Consider the following 18,289-nt stretch of genomic DNA (forward strand, 5'->3'; position numbering starts at 1 on the left):
TTCCATAACTACTGATAGCTATGCTTCCGTTTATGTTTTCCCTAAGCCATAACTATTTAAAATGTTACTGTTAGCATTCTTAGTTGTCCCATTTGTTGGTATATAACTCTCCTACTTAAATATATAGAACAAATCATATTAATTAAAATAAATTGCTTGGACAGTTGTGTTGCAGATTGTCTCTGAAGGCTATAAATTCAAATTAAGGGTTTTGCTGCTTGTTCCTGAGCTTGGAAAGATTCCTTTTACTGCATTAGTTGTAGTAAAAGAAGTCAACCACCTTACAAAAAGAACACGCATTTGAATTCTTGGAGAAATAGCTAAATAAACTGGATCTATAGCTAGTTATCTTAATCATATAACAAATTCTTGGCTGAAGCAAGCAACTAAACTGCTAATTCATGATGGCAAGCATTGATATTTAATGGTATGGAGTATGGATTTTCATAAATACAACTATTTTTACATATTTAAAATGCATATTTCTAACAGATAATTATATTTATTGTATTTTTATATACTATAAGTCGTACACGTAACACTGGGTTTTAGAGGTTCTGAGTGGTTTCGTATGTAAACAAACTGATGTAAGTTTGGTAAAAATAAACATATTCTGGATATTAAAGTACTAGGCCAGAATAATCTGTGGGGAATTGAAATAACTCCATTTGCTTATTTTAAGAAAGGCCTACGCTGTATAATTTCCAAATGCAAAGATGTAACTGCCATTTATAGTATTAAGTAGAAACTGAATGTTCTTTATAGTTCATGGAAACTGCTATAATATTCAAAATAAAACTTCAATCTATCTTTAAATTTGAATTAAATAGTACAAATAAATCATATTCTTGTTTTTTGACCTTTTTTTGTGGATGAGTTTCCTTAATGATTTCCATTTTCTTAATGAATTCTCCCTGAACTAACAAACCTTGATTAGCTCAAGGGAATGACTAAATTAAGTTAGAAATGAGTTTGTAAAGCTCTCTCTGTTCCCTTATCAGAGTAAGATTTTTGCCATCCACTTGTTCTCAAATGCTCTTACTGAAAATGATAGAAGGTCTTGTAAGTCTCATGTAGGACCCCCATTTGACTATTTATAGTTGAGAGAAAAGCAAAACTTTTAAGGCATTAAAAATTACAACCTACAAGGAAATTTTAAATGATTCTATTTCAGAGAAGATAAAGCCAAGCAATAAATCATTTCTAGGTTTGCATGAAAAGAATAACATTGATTTGTCTATCTTCACTAGACGTATGCGAAAGGAGGTGACTAAAACTATATACATGTCTTAAAAGTTAGGTTGTAAAATATTAGACCAAAGTAGTTGTAGATTTGCATCACCTGGAAAACCTATCAGAAACAGTATAGGTCTCACCTATTCTAAATACAGTATTATAAAGACCTGTCTTCAAAGAAAAAGACCAACTCTCTAATCCTGTGGTTTATGTGGATAAAGAGAGCTACTTTAAAAAAAAAAAAAAAGGTGCCATTTATATTTAAAGTGATAACATTCAAAGCTAATTTTCTGATTTATAATAGATATCCCCCTAACTATTCATGAATCACAGCACTCATGAAGTTATTTTCAAATGTATGATAGGCTTATACCTGTTCCCTCCCTGACATTTGTCCTTTGGGACTAAGTGCTATTCAGAATCACCTTCCTACAGAAATATCTTTAAAGAACATCAAATTTGACAGCTTCCAATTTTACCATAGAATTTGATAATGGCTTTATGCAAAAAAAAAAAAAAAATCAGGACACCTTCTGATGTTGCTATCTTTCCAATGAGTAAGAAAGGACAGGAATTATTCCTTAAGGCTACCTCAGATTGCTTCATAAGTCAAGGAAGAAATTCCTGAATTATGCCTTTCCCATAAACAATTGCTAAAATAAAGCCTAAGGAAATGGTCCCAGTGCCCTATATTTCCACTAACATTTCATACCTAAAGTGAAATATTCTACAAAACCTTTACAGGATTTTGAATGTGGATTTAGAATAGTTATTTACTCTAGCCCATATCATGAACTCTTGGTCTGAATAAGCTCTGAGGACAAAACCATATACAGCTCCTCTTCTACATTACCTAGCACAATGATTTGAAGTTAGCAGGCTCTCTATAAATGTCTGCTGGATGAATGGCAAATTAATTATATACATTAAAACGGTTCTTTCAAAACAACAACAAAACCCCATTCTTTCTAGAATGTAGCTCATTATGACAGATATCAAATAAACAATAAACCAAGGCAGATCTCTTAAAGTAAGCTACATGTACTAAAGGCCCATAAGATAACTTAAAAAGTCCTTTAATTTCAGTCTTATAAGTAGTCTTATGTAGGGGCCCACTACAATTAGTTTCATACCACTACCCTTCATTAAGGCAGAATTTCAGAGTTTTTGCTAATTTGGGCCAGTCTTCTATTTCTTCTCTCTCTATAGCACCATATCCTAAGAAATGGGATAGTCTGAGTTATAATAAATAAGATTGTATAGTCTTAAAAGAGTCCTTGGTCAAAACAGAGATTTAAGTTTGTTTAGTTCCTGTTATGTAGTCTCATCATTTAAGAATTAAGAATAGTTATTCCTAATTATGTTAAGCAGAATGAAAAAGTGAGTGATTTATACTGGTGACTATCAGAGCTTTAATGGCCTGTATAATTTCTAAGAATTAACTATAATAACTTCATGGGAGCTAAAATGACAGAACTGCTTTAGTACAATCCTGTGATAAGCTTTTGAGGAGCTTCTAAACTAATGAGAGAAGCAAAACAACCAGAGACGCAAATGAGACCAAGGAAATGATGTTTATAACTTCATTATACAGAAAGTCAAAGTAAGGCTTATTGGGATCACACATGATGTCACATCACCGAAATTTAAGTGTTTAAATAGCTGATGGCCACATGGAATAAGAGAATTTATTCCATGTAGAACATGATGTAAATGAAGTCGTTTGCTAACCAAACCTTGTTTTAAAACTTTTTACATTTTACATTAGTCAAAAACACTAGATACCAAATAGCATGAAGTTACCAAATGTTACCAAATAACATGAATGTCTTGTTCAGACTGCCATCACATTCTTTGAAAAGGATATGAAATGGGTAAATGAACGAACTTATAGGACTTTGTTGTCTTTCGGCATGATCATTTCAATGTAACACCTCAAGAATCAACTAGTGATGTAGAACGAAGAATTGAGGAGCCTAATTTTAAGGCTCAACGAGTCCTTATTTTTATCATTCATACAAATAACAATTTAACAACATTTACTTGAAATACCAACTACTATCCATTGTGATAGTGTGGTGGTTAAAGGTAATTTTTTATTCAGTCTACCTAAGAGTAATAGAATATTTAAGCTTCTAATACATTTAAGTTAACAGATATTTTGTGAGAGCTTTATACAAAGTAAAGTATACAGAGCACTATGTTGTTATTTGGAATATATTGTTTAAAATAAAGTATTTGGAATAAACGATACAGATAATTAAAAGTCTTCCTCAAAGGGCACCTGGGTCGGTTAAGCATCTGCCTTTGGCTCAGGTTATGATCCCAGGGTCCTGGGACCAAGTCCCACATTGGGCTCCCTGTTCAATGGGGAGTCTGCTTCTCTCCCTGCTCTTCCCCCCTGCTTGTGATCTCTCTCTCTCTCTCTCAAAATAAAATGTTTTAAAAAAAGTCTTCCTCAAAAGAATAAAAAGATACATGTGAAAACCCTAAAAAACACAGTGTAATAAAATAACAGCTTAAAAAAGTAACAGAAGAGAGGTAACAAAGCAATATGTAGTTAAGTGACCAAAATAGTACTCACATTAGACACTACAGGACTCAGAAGAACAATCATGTTGGTTTGGGTAGTAGGGACGGATATCATGAAAAAGATAGGATGTGGACTGGGTCTGAAGAATGAGCAGGTTTGGGGTATATGGAAAGGCATTTTAGGTGAGTAGAACAGCAAAAGTAGACCCATGCACATGGGACAACATAAAGCAGAGGCAATAAATCTTTTTCACCCTGAGGATAGATAATGATAGGCAAACAGTACTACCACCAAGCTATAGCATTAAGACTTAAAACTCTCTTGTCAGGGCAGTCATTGTAGGTTTGGTGTTGCAGTGGTATGAGGCTTGAGTGATGAATATCTGGAGAATATTGTACTGTTCAAGAAATAAAATCATAAGCACCTATGACTCTGCACACAACTCCAAGGTGTGGAGGGCATTTTTCCCATATCACTAAGCAATTCTCTGAAACCAAGAAAGGAGTCCTATAATTAATCAATTCTGAGACTCTATCTGGAGATGGCAGTAGATCTTACAGGTTAAGGACTCATTCCTTAAAACTGCCTTCTACTGCTCCATTTCAGATGTCAGTACGCAGGTTGTCACCCGTACTTAATCTTTTCTGTTTTTTAAGATTTTTTATTTAAGAGAAAAGGAGGTGTCGGAGAAGCAGAGGGAGACTGACAAGTAGACTCCAGCGCTGAGTGCAGAGCCAGACACAGGGCTCAGCCTCATGACCCTGAGATCATGATCTGAGCCAAAATCAGGAGTTGGATGCTTTACCGACTGAGCCACTTAAGCACTCCTGTCACCTGTACTTCTGACTGAAAGTACTATAGTACGGAGGTTCCACTGAACCCCTCTTTGGATTTCAGAATTTGCTAAAGCAGCCCACAAAACTCAGAGAAATAGTTTACTTACTAGAGGACCATTTTATTATAAAAGGATATAACTCAGGAACAACCACATGGAAGAGATGCACGGGGTAAGGCATGAGGAAGAGCACAGAGCTGCCATACTCTCTCCCAGCATGTTACTCGCCCCAAATTTCCATATGTTCACCATTCCAAATTCTCTGAACCCTGTCCTTTTGGGTTTTTATGGAGGTTTCATTACATAGGCATGACTGACTAACCACTGGCCATTGGAACTAACCCCTCTTACCTCTCTAGAGGTTAGAGGAGTAATGGATATTCCAACTGTCTAATCACATGGTTGGCTCCACTAGTAACCATTCCTCAAACAAATGTTTTCCAAAAATCACTTCATTAACATAACAAAAGGCACTTTTATAGTTCTCATCACAGCAAATTCCAAAAGTTTTAGGAGCTCTATATGAGAAACTGGGATGGAGACCAAATACATATTTCTTATTATAAATCACATTATCATAGCACCTGAACTGTGGACTGATGGCAAAGAGATGAATGTGAAAGTGACTGCAGAATAAATTATCCTTTAATGGTGACTATGTGGACAGGATGGGAGTGCAAGTGCACGGTACTTTTTGAAGTCAGACTCTGCTTTGGAGTGTGACAGTAATGGTCAGTTTTAATAATTTTTTAAACTATATTTTAAAAAAATCTGAATTTTGAATATAATTGGAGTAGGAGTGAAAATGACCATCAAAAGGTTGAATTTAGAGAGCCTGAAACAAAAACAAAGTTTAAAGGTACTGAAATACAGATGTGGAAAAAACAGCTGAATATGTGGGAGCAGATGTGGGGCTTTCCAAGGGAGAGGAGAAGACTTCTCTTCCGTGTAGAAGGTCTAGTATAAATGGCAGGGGGTGGGGGTGGGGACATATTTATAGGACAATTGGAAGAAAAGAACAGAGACATCCTTTTCCTTCTGATTTCAAATATCTCCCTTTGAAGACATTTGCACTACGTTGTGCAGAAGATAGAAGGACAAAACAGTTTGTTCAATGAGGAAAAAATTCAATATGACTTCATTTTTCACTCCTGAGCTACCAACTGGTAGGACAATTTGAAGTCATTAATTTGTCCAGATGGTTAATGTTGTTTAACAGTACGATTAATAAATAATTGTAAAGCACTTTGTAAATATAAAGTACTATATAAATGTTTAATAATAACATTAAGTTAGGAGGCTTTTTCAGATTTCATTTTTATTTTCAAGTATTTTGTTGGCATTTCAGGAGAAATGCCAATAATATGATCGAATGCCATTATTATAGACTGTATTTGAAAAACACAACAAAGGGTTTACAGGAAAACAAAAACAGCGATGATCAGGTAGGCTGAGCAGAGAGAACTAGCATGAAACATCTCCCTCATGAAAGATAGGAACAATATGATCACAGAAATGTGTAACTGAACACTGGGTAAAAACCATCGTAACACTAACTTCATTTTACCTATTTATCTGATAAAACAATGTAAAGGCACAGGGCTGAAGAGGAACATTGAGGCAAGAGCTCTGGGGAAGGCACTTGAAAGAAGTAGTCTCATAACATAAAACCAACATTTTATGAATCCATAGCTCACTATTTATAATAATACACTAACATATAAACCATTAGCATCCTCTTGTTTTGCATATAGAAAACTGAGGCATGGAGAGATTCAGAAATTTGCCTAATGCCACACAGCTAGGAAAAGGCAGAGTCAGGATTCAGACCTACACAGTATGGATCCAGTACTACTGAGAGGAATTTAGGAAAGATTTTAGTTCCCTGCTAAAATGGGACAGGAAATGCTGGCATGTCCCTTCCTCCTTTCTCCCCCAGACTCAAAACAAGGACAGGATATTGAAGCTGCAACAATTTTGGAACCATAAGGTAAAGGACAAAGGAACCACAGAGACATAGCTCTGGTGTTAGCAAGCTATGTAACCCATAATGGTAGTCACCTACCTCTGGATTTCTTGTGATGTGAGGAAAATACCCTCTATTTGTTTAAGACACACTAATTAGGACTTTGGCTATATGCAACTTTAATCCATATGCCAAAATAAGAATAGTTATCACTCATTGAGTGTTTGCTATGAAGCATATACTATTTAGGTATATTTAGTCCCATCATCCTGACTATCCTGACTGCAACTCTTTGAAGCATGCACTGTTATCATTCTCATTTTATTGATAAGGAAACTGAGGCACAGTTTATCTGGCTTGCCCAAAGCCACATGGTTTGTAAGTGATTCAAATCCATCACCTGGCTTCTAAACTTCCACTCTTTAGCAAACAGTATTATAAACTGTGAAACACTAAAACCATTTCAATTAAAACCACAAATTAGATAGGGATGTTCCAACAGTATTTTGGAGATTCTAGAGCATGTTTTGGAGCAATAATGTTATTGACATTTTGGGAAGACAAACTCTTTAATGTTTGGGATTGCCGTACATTAAAGATGTTTACCATCTCTCTTCCTTGGATCATGGAAGCACTCTCTAGACAATGTCAACCAAAAATGCTTTCCACATTTCCCCATAGGGAGACAGTGCCACCCCGGTAGAATCACTGCTCTAGAACAGTGTTTGACAAACATTCTCTGTTAAAGCCCAAATAGTAAGTATAAACTGTAAGAAAAAGAAGAAATCAATCCCATTTACAACTGCATCAAGAAGAGTAAAATGCCTAGGAATAAATTTAAACAAAGAAGTGAAAATACTGTATTCTGACATTGATGAAAGAAACTGAAGAGAATATAAACAAGTAGATATACCATGTTCACAGATTAGAATGAGTGATATTGTTAAAATGTCCATACTACCTAAAGCAATCTACAGATTCAGTGCAATCCCTATTAAAATACCAATGGCATTTTTTCAAATAAGAATAAATAATCCCTAATATTTATATGTAACCGTAAAAGACCCCAAGTAGCCATAGCAATCTTGAGAATATCTGGAGGTACCATGCTCTTTAATTCAAACTAGACTACAAAGGTTTAGTAATCAAAACAATATGATACTGGGAAGAGAGAGAGACAAATCAATGCAAAAGAACAGACATCCCAGAAATTAACCCATGCTTATATGGTCACTCTATGACAAAGAAACAAGAATACACAATGGGGAAAAGAAGATCTCTTCAATAATGGTGTTGGAAACCAGGAACAGCTACACGCAAAACAATGAAATTGGACCACTTTCTAACACCATATACAAAAATAAATCTAAAATGGATAAAAGACTTAAGTGTAAGATATAAAACCATAAAACTCTCAGAAGAATATGTAGGCAGTAAGCTCCCTGATATGTGTCTTAGCAGTATTTTTTTTGATCAGTCTCCTCAGACAAGGATAGCAAAAGCAAAAATTTCAAAATGGCACTACTTGGGGCACCTAGCTGGCTCAGATTGAAGAGCATGTGACTTGATCTTGGGGTTATAGAGATTACCCTAATTTTAAAAAGAAAACCTTAAAAGAAAAATGGCACTACATCAAACTAAAACCAAGAGGGGGCAACCTACTGAATGGGAGAAGATACTTGAAAGCAATGTCTCCAATAGGAATTGATATTCAATATATTAAAGTACCCTCAAAACCCAGTAACAGAAAAGCAAACTCTGATTAAGAAATGAGTAGAGGATTGAATACACATTTTCCCAAACATATACAGATGACCAACAGGCACATGGAAATATACTCAACATCACTAATCATCAGGGAAATGCAATCAAAAGCACAATGAGATGTCATCTCACACCTGTCAAAATGGCTATTATCAAAAAGACCAGCAATAACAAATGTTGACAAGAATGTGGAAGAGAGAATCCTTTTGCAGTGTTGGTGGAAATGTAAACTGTGAAGTCACTGTGATAAGCAGTATGGTGGAGGTTTCTTAAAAAGTTTGAAATAGAACTATATGTTCCATAAATTCCACTTCTGGGTATTATCTGGAAAAAAACAAAAACACTAGCATTATTTACAGTAGCCAAGATATGGAAGCAACCTAAGTGTCCAGAGATAGATCAAATGGATAAAGATGTGGTAATACATACAGTGAAACATTATTCAGCCGTTAAAAAAAATGAATTCCTGCCATTTGCCACAACATGGATGTTACCTAGATGGTTTTATGGTAAATGAAATAAGTCAGAGAAAGACAAATATCATATGGTTTCACTTACATGTGGAACTTAAAAAGAAAAACAAATGAACAAAACTGAAACAGACTCATAGATACAGAAAACAAACATGGTTGCCAGAAGGGAGGCGGATGCAGGGACTGATGAAATAACTGAAAGAGATTAAGATATGATCTTCCAGTTATAAAATAAGCCATGGAAAAATTCAAGATGAATTTACAGTACAAGGTATATAGTTGACAGTATTATAACAGTCTTGTATGGTGGTAGGTGGTAACTATAGACATCCTGGTGGTCATTTCGTAATGTATATAAATATGAAACCAATATGCTGTACTCCTGAAATTAATATGATGTCAATCTTCAAAAAAATCATAGATTTGAAATAAAACGTGCTTGAGGTAAATAAACATACATTTCAAATCTCTAATGTTTTATTCAATAATGTAAAATTATTAGAGAAAATGTAGTTTTAATATTATTTTTATACCTTTGTCAAAATTTCTTATATGAGTTGATTTCTTCTTATTAAGCACAAAGCAACTATAAGAAGGCTGTGGTAAATAAATTAGGTTGCCTAATATCATTAATTACTAACAGCTCAATTATACTGTGTGAGGTTCTACAATTCTCATGAAGCTTCAAAATCCTTATCTTGGATTCTATTATGTATACAATACATTTAAATTACATTAATTATACAGATATTTAAATGAGGCAGAGATCATGCTTTCAATTTTCACAAGGAGACAATGATCAAAATATTTATATGCATATTACATATTTTGTTCTGTTGACATTCATAAAATAATTCATTTACTTAGTACAATATTAGCACCTTTCCATGGAATAAAAAAGGTAAACTTAATTTTTCATGTTTGTATTTCATGTATCTATATTAATTTTAGAGAGTTTTTTTAAATATATAGTTCAATTTAGGCAACATTTTTCTGGAAATAAAGTATTCAACCTACTTTTAACATTAATTAATGATATGTGTAAATGGTTTTAAACATATTGATTGTTGCATTTTAAGTACATACTATAGAGCCTGACTCCCTGATGTCACTCTTAAGGATACTTGGACTAGTGACATTTTAACATTGTGTACCTCAGTTTACTTCTCTGTAGAATGGGAATAACAACATTTTCTAGTACAGGTTTAAAGAGTGATACGTCAACTTTTTAAAACAATGCCTAAGACATATTACTATATAAGTATTTTCTGTTATTAATATTTTCCTGCTTGGAAGGAATTCAATCAAGATGCAAATGAATGATGCCCAAGTTCACCTATATAAAATAGGTAATGATAGTTTTTAATCTTTAAAATTCCATGAAAACAGTAGAAGGTAACCTTATGGACTAAATTTTAAATTTAAAAATACTTTCCAAAGGAGAAGGGCTCATCACCTGACTGAGCAGTGTAGTGATGAAAAATCTCTTTATCCTTAAAGTTGTTATTAAAACCTATATGACTAATGACCTAACTCTGACCATATGAGAACATATAGAGAAATTAAGACAACCATAAATAACGGTTTTTAGATTCAGCCAGGGTTGGGGCTAGGAAATGAGAATCCTAGGCAGACAATGATGAAGAAATGTAAATTAAACCGAAGTCTAATCTCTCAGATAATACCCTCTTATTCTCCACTCTTCCTTCCTCTTTCTTTATATAAACCACCTGCCATGGCTGGTCAGAGCATAGCAGATCAATACTCCCAAGAAAACCTGTGTGTGGGAACAAGGATCCTAATAGTAGTTTCCTACGTAAAATGCGATGCCTCTCTCTGCTTTCTTTTCAGTGAAGAAAACCAGAAAGATCCTACTACAAACTCCATATACTTTCTTCATGTACGATAGACTCTTATCCAGGAGTTCTGACTGTAATAAAATAGTGGGCTTCTGGAAACATTCAGTGAACAGCTCCTTGCTTGTTGTTAGAAATCTTAACCCCTTATAACTGAGGGTCTTTTAGGATATATATTTTTAGTATTGAAACATTGCATTTAATATCCTTTAGTAACAGTATATGATGGTGAATGTCTTTGGGGTTGTAGAATTAGGAGTGAAGAAGAGAAAAAATATATGTAGATGATTCAGTGTTTGATTGCTTGGTCAAGTGTGCCTTGGCCAGGCCTGAGGAAGTGGCAGATATGAGAGAGGACAGAGAAGGAGGAGTTAACCATACTTGGGTTATTGTGCTCTTTAAAGATTATATTAATAAACACTTCCATATTCTAACACTTTGTTAAATATCTCCCTATCACCCAAAATTAGGGTATTTAATCTCTCTTTTTTAGCCAATTCCCTATGGAATTTTGCTAGCAATTTGCTACTTTTCTTGGGTCATTTTAACTTGATTACTTCAAATGTGATTTTATTTCTAGGAATAGACTGACCTGCGTTTAAGGTATATTCAGTTTAGTTTGATACTCTTCTTGCTGCTCTAGTCTTCCTGGCAAATCTCTCTGCAACTTAAAGTCACTGATAAGCTAATCAGTGAGGAAGAATACTATACAAAATATATACTTACTAATTGCTAATTGTAGGTTTTATTTATATGCATGTATATCCATCCTAGTAAGGCATATACGTTTTTAAAATTAGCACATTTAAAACAATACTTTAAAACTTTACTCTGGAGTGGAACTGGTTTGACTCCACTTTCCCATTTTTCTGGCTCATTCTGCAGGAGCAGTGCCAGTGAAATTTGGTGCCCGAGAGGGAGTCAGTAAAAGAATAAACAAGGAGAAACAGATGCCTCAGTAAACCAATGACTACAAATATTCAAGCCTTGAATAACTGAGTGTTGACTATAGTTTGGAAGTTGCAAAAATACTAAGATGTGATTTTTTTTCTTTTAGATGGGAAATGAGAAAGGATGAAAGACTAGAAGAGGAAGAAAAAGCAATGCTGGAACATTTAAAACAATTTTGCACCATCCAGAACTCTTCTGCCTCAGATAACACAGAGGAACCATAATCTGCAGAAAACAGCAACAGCTTTATTTTAGGAAATAATCACATGTAATAGAGTAGGATTTTTACTACAGTCGGAATGAACCTCAGATGTGCTGTGAAGCATGAAACCAATAACTGAGTAATCTCTGAAATGAAAAGGAATACACCACATAAGGAATAAAGTGCTACATATTTTTTACTTTAAAAATAATTTCAAATGTTTTTCTTTCCTCAGTTGTTCTCTTTATATGATATAACTGCTGCCATCTCGTGTTCCCTTTGAATTATTTTTTCTTCTTCTTAGTCTTGAAGTATCTATGACAACAGACAAAATGTTTGGAAATCTTTTCCCTAAGGATTTTTAAATACAGCATTTGGATGTTAAGTTGAATGGAGTAACATAGCCCCTTGAGGGTCATCTTGAAAATTTCAATTTAATTTTATAGCTGTAGCCCAAGTTCAGGTGTTAGTCACTTTTAAAACCCACAAATGTACCAACCTCCTTTCCCAAAGCCTCTTCCTCATGCAGTTTATCTTAATCATAACCACAAAAACATTTTCCTGAAGAGTAACTTTAGTTCTATCTCTCCCTATAGTGGTTTTTCAAACATCACATTCAAACCTTCAGTCATATGCTTTCACATCCTACACCCAATGTCTCCTTATTCAGGCAACTGCTTGTCATCCTCTTGGTTCAAGCCAAATGCTTACCATTTTTCCCAGTCAGAAAGCATCTTTCTTCCAAAATAACATTCAAAACTCATTCCAACAATCCTGTAGTTTCTGTTACTTCTCTTATTTCTATTACATTCACACACACAACACACACACGCACAGGAAATGGAATGTGTTCTAGTGCCCTCTATGTCAAGTATTATTTACTATATCCTTACTATTAGTGCATGGTATTAGATTATAAAGACCTCAAAGGGCTTATAATATGAAGTCTCCCTTTTTAAAGGATTCCATACTCTCCCCAAACACCTGCTACAGAGTTACTCATGTAGTGGGCAATTAATAAACACAATTGTTTGAATGAAAGAAGACAACAAAGACAATTCAACTGTTTAGCAACCTTATGTGATATCTGGGAGAAGCCTTATCTATTTTAGACCATATGATATTGAACATCATGTTTCTGATATACTCAGATTGTCCATGTTCCCACATTCTGTGATTTTTATAAAATATGTGTAGGCTACATAATTTCCAAAGGAAAGTACTTATGCATTTTTCAAAAAGTAAAAGCTTAGAGTGCAGAGGAGGCCACCTTAGAAAATCTCTTGCATTATTTCCTACATAAAAACATATAAATGGCCATGTAGCTAGCTGCCTACCGAGTAACACATTTTATTTCTAAAAAATGTATTTTTGTTGGTCAGTATAATCATGAACCAAGCGTTTTGAGACATGGTTGAAATAATTTCTAAAAATTCTATACAGACTGGGGTGCCTGAGTGGCACAGTGGGTTAAAGTGTCTGATTCTTGGTTTCAGCTCAGGTCTTGATCTCAGGGTTGTGAGATCGAGCCCTGCCTCTGGCTCCACACTTAGTGCAGAGTCTGCTTGAGATTTTCTTCCTCTCCTTGCCCTCTGCCCCTCACCCCACTCATACTTGCTCTCTCCCTAAAATAAATTATATAAAAATTCTATACAGACCATTTTAAAATGGTAAATTTTTATGAGAAATGAACTTACCTATAAACAGTTACTATGATAATCAATTTAAGACAACATGACTTTCTTACTTCAGCTTTGTGATGGTCTGCATAAAACTGTATACTATATTTTATTAGAATGGACATTAAAATAGAAAGTCAAAATAAGAATAAACTGAGCCAATAAACTAAATGATCTTATAAAGTAAGAGATTTCATATTTGGGTTCTTTGTCTTCCAGTAGATCTAAAGATCATCTTTTTAACACTTTTAATTGAATGTAAACATTTTTATAGTAATCCTGAAAAGTGGCTGACTTATTTCCTCTAGAAAAAAATATCTCTATGGCTCCATTTGAAAGGAAATTAGAATACTAAGGGGAGAATGAAATAGCTGGAAGAAAAGTGAAAAACAGAAAAGCTTGTGGATGAATTTTCTTCTTTTTTTTTTTTTTTTGAGAGAGAGAGACAGTGAGTGAGTGGTAGGGTGGTGCAGAGGAATCTCAAGCAGGCTCTAGGCCCAGCACACAGCTTGATATGGGGCTCACACATGACCCTGAGATCATGACCTGAGCTAAAATCAAGAATCAGTCACTTAACCAACTGAGCCACCCAGGTGCTCCCAGATGAATTCTCTTCTATATTTCCTTAGTGAAATTATTGCAGCTGTAAGTGGAATAAAATTTATAACTGGATATATTAAATGATAAGACAGTGATTTATCAGATCATTTTGACTTTATACTTAACATGTTTCTTAAAGTATAATAAGAATGGTATTTCAAAATGATTATTCTTCCTCATGTTTATTTTGCATTTGTGTAAGTTAACAACAGGAATAAAGCCTAATACTTTATAAGTCCCAATATGCTTATTACAAAAATATTATCTTCCTTCTGTGTTCTGTTTAACTCTATTTTTATGTAATTATAAAGATGTATCTCTTTTATTATTGGTTTATCAGTTACTATGTGAAACAGTATGAACTAATTTTTAATAAAATTTAGATGATAACGTAGATTTCAGATATTTTGCATTTGTTATCTCTACCAAATATTCTTTATAGAATTATCTAGCAAGAAATATGAAAAATAAATAACTTATTTACTAATATGTGCTTACTCAAAGTATTCTATTATTCCATTTCATATATTTCTGAGTCACAGAGCTTCAGGCTGTTTGTAATTAGCATTTCTCATTATAAAAAATCTTTAAGAATTTTTTTTTACTTTTCATTATGCTTGAAATATTTCATAATTAAAAATATTTTAAAAGTAGAGGCACTTGGGTGGCTCAGTAGTTGGACATCTGCCTGTGGCTCAGGTCATGATCCTGGGGTCCTGAGATCGAGTCCCACATGAGTCTCCCTGTAGGGAGCATGCTTCTCCCTCTACCTATGTCTCTACTTCTCTGTATCTCTCACGAATAAATAAATAAAATCTTTAAAAAACTATATTCAGACTTCAACAGGAAAAAAATCTTGTTACGTGCTACAACATGGATGAACTTTGAGGACATTATGTTAAATGAAATAAGACAATCAGAAAACGACAAAGCATGTATGGTTCCTCTGACATGGGGTAGCTAAACTAGTCAAATTCATAGAGACAGAAAGTAGAATGGGGCCAGGGAAAAGAGTTGTATAATAAGTACAGAGTTTCAGTTTTACAAGACAGAAAAGTTCTGGATCTCTGTTTTACAACATGGTGAATATACTTAACTATACACTTAAAAAAGGTTAAGATGTAGATTTTATGTTACATGCTTTTTACCACACACACACACATACACACACACACTCCCCCAAACTTCTGTATGTAGAAATTCCACTGCAAAATATTCTTAACAAGATGCCTAAAAGCTCTTAAATTTTAATAGGCAACTATGAGACCAGTATATTCAGCATCAGCTATTATTCCACACAATGACAAAAACTATCTGCTGTACCTTTGAGAAATGTTTTCAACAGTACCATCAATAAGGCCGTAAACTCGGTTTCTCTAGAATTTAAATAATTCAGAACTTTATAGAACACTTTTCCTTTCAAAATATAATTATTTGCACAATTAAAGATCTGTACTAGTTACCTATGCACAAAATTACTGACAGAATTTAGCAGCTTAAAAAAATACACATTATTTCACAGTCTCTGTATGTCAAGTATTTGGGCATGGTTTAGGACATTACACAGCTACATTGAAAATATCAGCCAGAGCTGTAGTCTCATCAGAGGCTCAACTGGGGAAGGATTCACTTCAAAGTGCACATGGTTGTAGACAACATTCATTACCCTGCAGGCTATCAGACTCATGACCTCAGTTACTTGCCATGTGCATCTTCCCAAAATGGCCTCTTGCTTCCTCAAAGTCAGTAAGGGACAAAGAATTTACTTGCAAGGTCAATGTTACAACTGTATGTAAGGTAATCACACACACCATACACATTACATCACCCTTTAAGAAATTCTAATGGTCAAAAGCAAATCACTCATCTAGCCCGTGCTCAGGAGAAGGGATCACAGAATGGTATGAACGCAAGGAGGTGAGGCTGATGGGAACCACTCTGGAGTCTATCCACCATACATTGGGATTTAGGCGCTGAAATATCCTTTATGAGGATAACTATATTGAGAAGTGGAAGGAGCACTGGACTCAGTATAAAGAGCCAGCACTTAATTTTTATTGCCATTTTATCAAGCAGCTACAGTAAACCAGGCTGTATGCCAAAGACTCTATAAAACATAGCCAATTAAATCCTTCTAAGCCCCTATTGAGATTTGTATTGAGAGCCCTGTTTTAGATAATAAGAAAAGGAATTATGGAAATGTGAAGAAACTGACCCAGATCTTAAATAAAGATGCACAGTGAGGTTCTAGTTCAAGATGGCAATATAGAAAGATCTTGACTTCCTCTCATGGACACACTGAAACTAAAGCTCTACACGTGGAACAATTCCCTCTGTAAAAAAACCCTAAATACTAGCGAAGCAAAAAAAAAAAAAAAAAAATACTAGCGAAGCAACAGCTATACGTAAGACAACTGGAAAAAAAAAAAAAAAAAAAAAAAAACCCACCACATCAAAGCAGGTAGGAAAGATTGAAACACATGCTCACCATAAAAACCTACCCCTCACTTGACAATCCACAATCAGGAGGGAATAAAAACCCACAGCCTTTCCCTAAAGAGTGAATGGTTTCAATGCCAAGTGGGGCATTTCAACTTTTAAGACCTTCTAACTAAGAAGTATGCCCCCAAAACATGTAGCTTTGAAACCCAACGCATCGTGTGTGTAAAAAGCATGTAACATAAGATCTATCTACATATATACACACACACAAGACATACCTGTCTACAGTGATCTGAGAGATGAGTCTTAATGGACTCATACACTCACACTTACCTGCCTCACATCCAGGCTCAGAAGCAGCTAATCATGCCCAAACTTTATGTGAATGAATCTCATTTGCTAATTTAAAAGCACCATAATGAATTTCACTCCTGAGTTTTTTTCAAAAGCCTAGGCTTTTCCCCATCACCAAAGTGGGCAGCATCATTACACCCTAGTTTGCTGCTCTCTAACCTGTAGGCATTATCTTTTTTTTTTTCTTTCCAGTGGGCACCACCTTTAGAAGCCTTTAATCTTACTCTCACCAGTGGGTACCATCTGCACATTCTCCCTTTGCTGGATTCAAGAGTGCCATTATCTCCCAGAGGGGAACTGTTAAACCTGTTTTGTACCCCACTTTTTATGAATGCCAACCAGGGGATGCTCTTTCTTTGCATGATGGTGGAGTCAGGGGCCAGGCTGTGTTCCTGGATCCTATGGGACTGACAATTGAAGAGACCATTCTTGGCAGATTACCACCTCCAAGGCACTACACAGAGAGCAGATAACCATCTCCCCACCTCCACCAACAACACATACCAACCTTTCTGAGGAGGCGGCCTAACTGCTTGTTTGGAGCTTGGGGCTAAGAGGCGGGCTTTTGCTTTGGCACACATCTAAGGTCCATGGAGAAGCTCTCAGGGAATGGAGGACAGTAAATGAAATCTTTGTGCTCTCTGCTTCAACTCCAGCTCACTGTTATCTCCCAGAAAGAAGCTTATGTCCCTGTCTGGCACCACAGTTTTTGTGGCTGCCATCAGGATTCACCTCTGTATCACCTGACTCTGGTAGTCAGTGGGGCTTGGGGCTGATGGTCATGGTTCCCATAGGAAAACAAGCAATGGAGAAGGAGTTCTTAAACAGCTTCCACTCCCAAAACATAGAAAAGGGAAAAGGGGCCAGGAGCTCATTCTTTTATGAAAAAGGCTTATTAGTTTATCACCTGAGGGGCAGGCTTCTAATTCAAAATATATCTCAGGGCTATCTGTAATCTTTTCCAGAGACCTTGAAAGGTGGACACTATCTTCTTACTGTCCATCTACTATGCACCAGAGCACCAGTATCTCCTGGAATACTGATCTAATGAAGTGATTTTACTTCCAGTGCTCTGGTCTTTTCTGCCCCATGACTGCCTGGCTCTGGTGGCCAGAGGATGCTTATGTCCTTGGGTCTCGTAGGACTGTAACAATCAGAGAGACAATTCTTGGCAAGCTAGCAGCCTAAGGGCACAGCAGAGACAGAAGCCTAAAACATATTTCCAGAATTTCTGTGAAAGAGGCCTTTTGCTTGTCCTAGAGTTTCAGTCTGAAGGGCAGGCTTCTGGTCTGGCACATCTAAACTATGGAGATGCTCACAGGTAGCACAGGCCAGGAGACACTCTCCTCAGCCTTGCTATAGCTTGCCAGTATCTCCCAGAAAGGAGCTTATACACTC

General features: G+C 35.4%; 1 protein-coding gene across 3 annotated transcripts in view; it reads left to right on the forward strand.

Annotated features, from left to right (window-relative positions):
* KIAA0825 (KIAA0825 ortholog) overlaps nt 1-14,489 on the forward strand; it is a 388,625-nt gene extending 374,136 nt beyond the window's left edge. For all 3 annotated transcript variants that reach the window (XM_025437175.3, XM_025437176.3, XM_049108230.1), the window contains one exon: nt 11,721-14,489. In XM_025437175.3, coding sequence (XP_025292960.3) covers nt 11,721-11,838 — 118 coding nt within the window. In that variant the 3' untranslated portion in view covers nt 11,839-14,489. The remainder of the gene's footprint in view (nt 1-11,720) is intronic.
* Nucleotides 14,490-18,289: the final 3,800 nt, after the last annotated feature.

The sequence above is a fragment of the Canis lupus genome, chromosome 3 (assembly GCF_003254725.2).
Source record: "Canis lupus dingo isolate Sandy chromosome 3, ASM325472v2, whole genome shotgun sequence".
NCBI classification, from domain to species: Eukaryota; Metazoa; Chordata; class Mammalia; order Carnivora; family Canidae; genus Canis; species Canis lupus.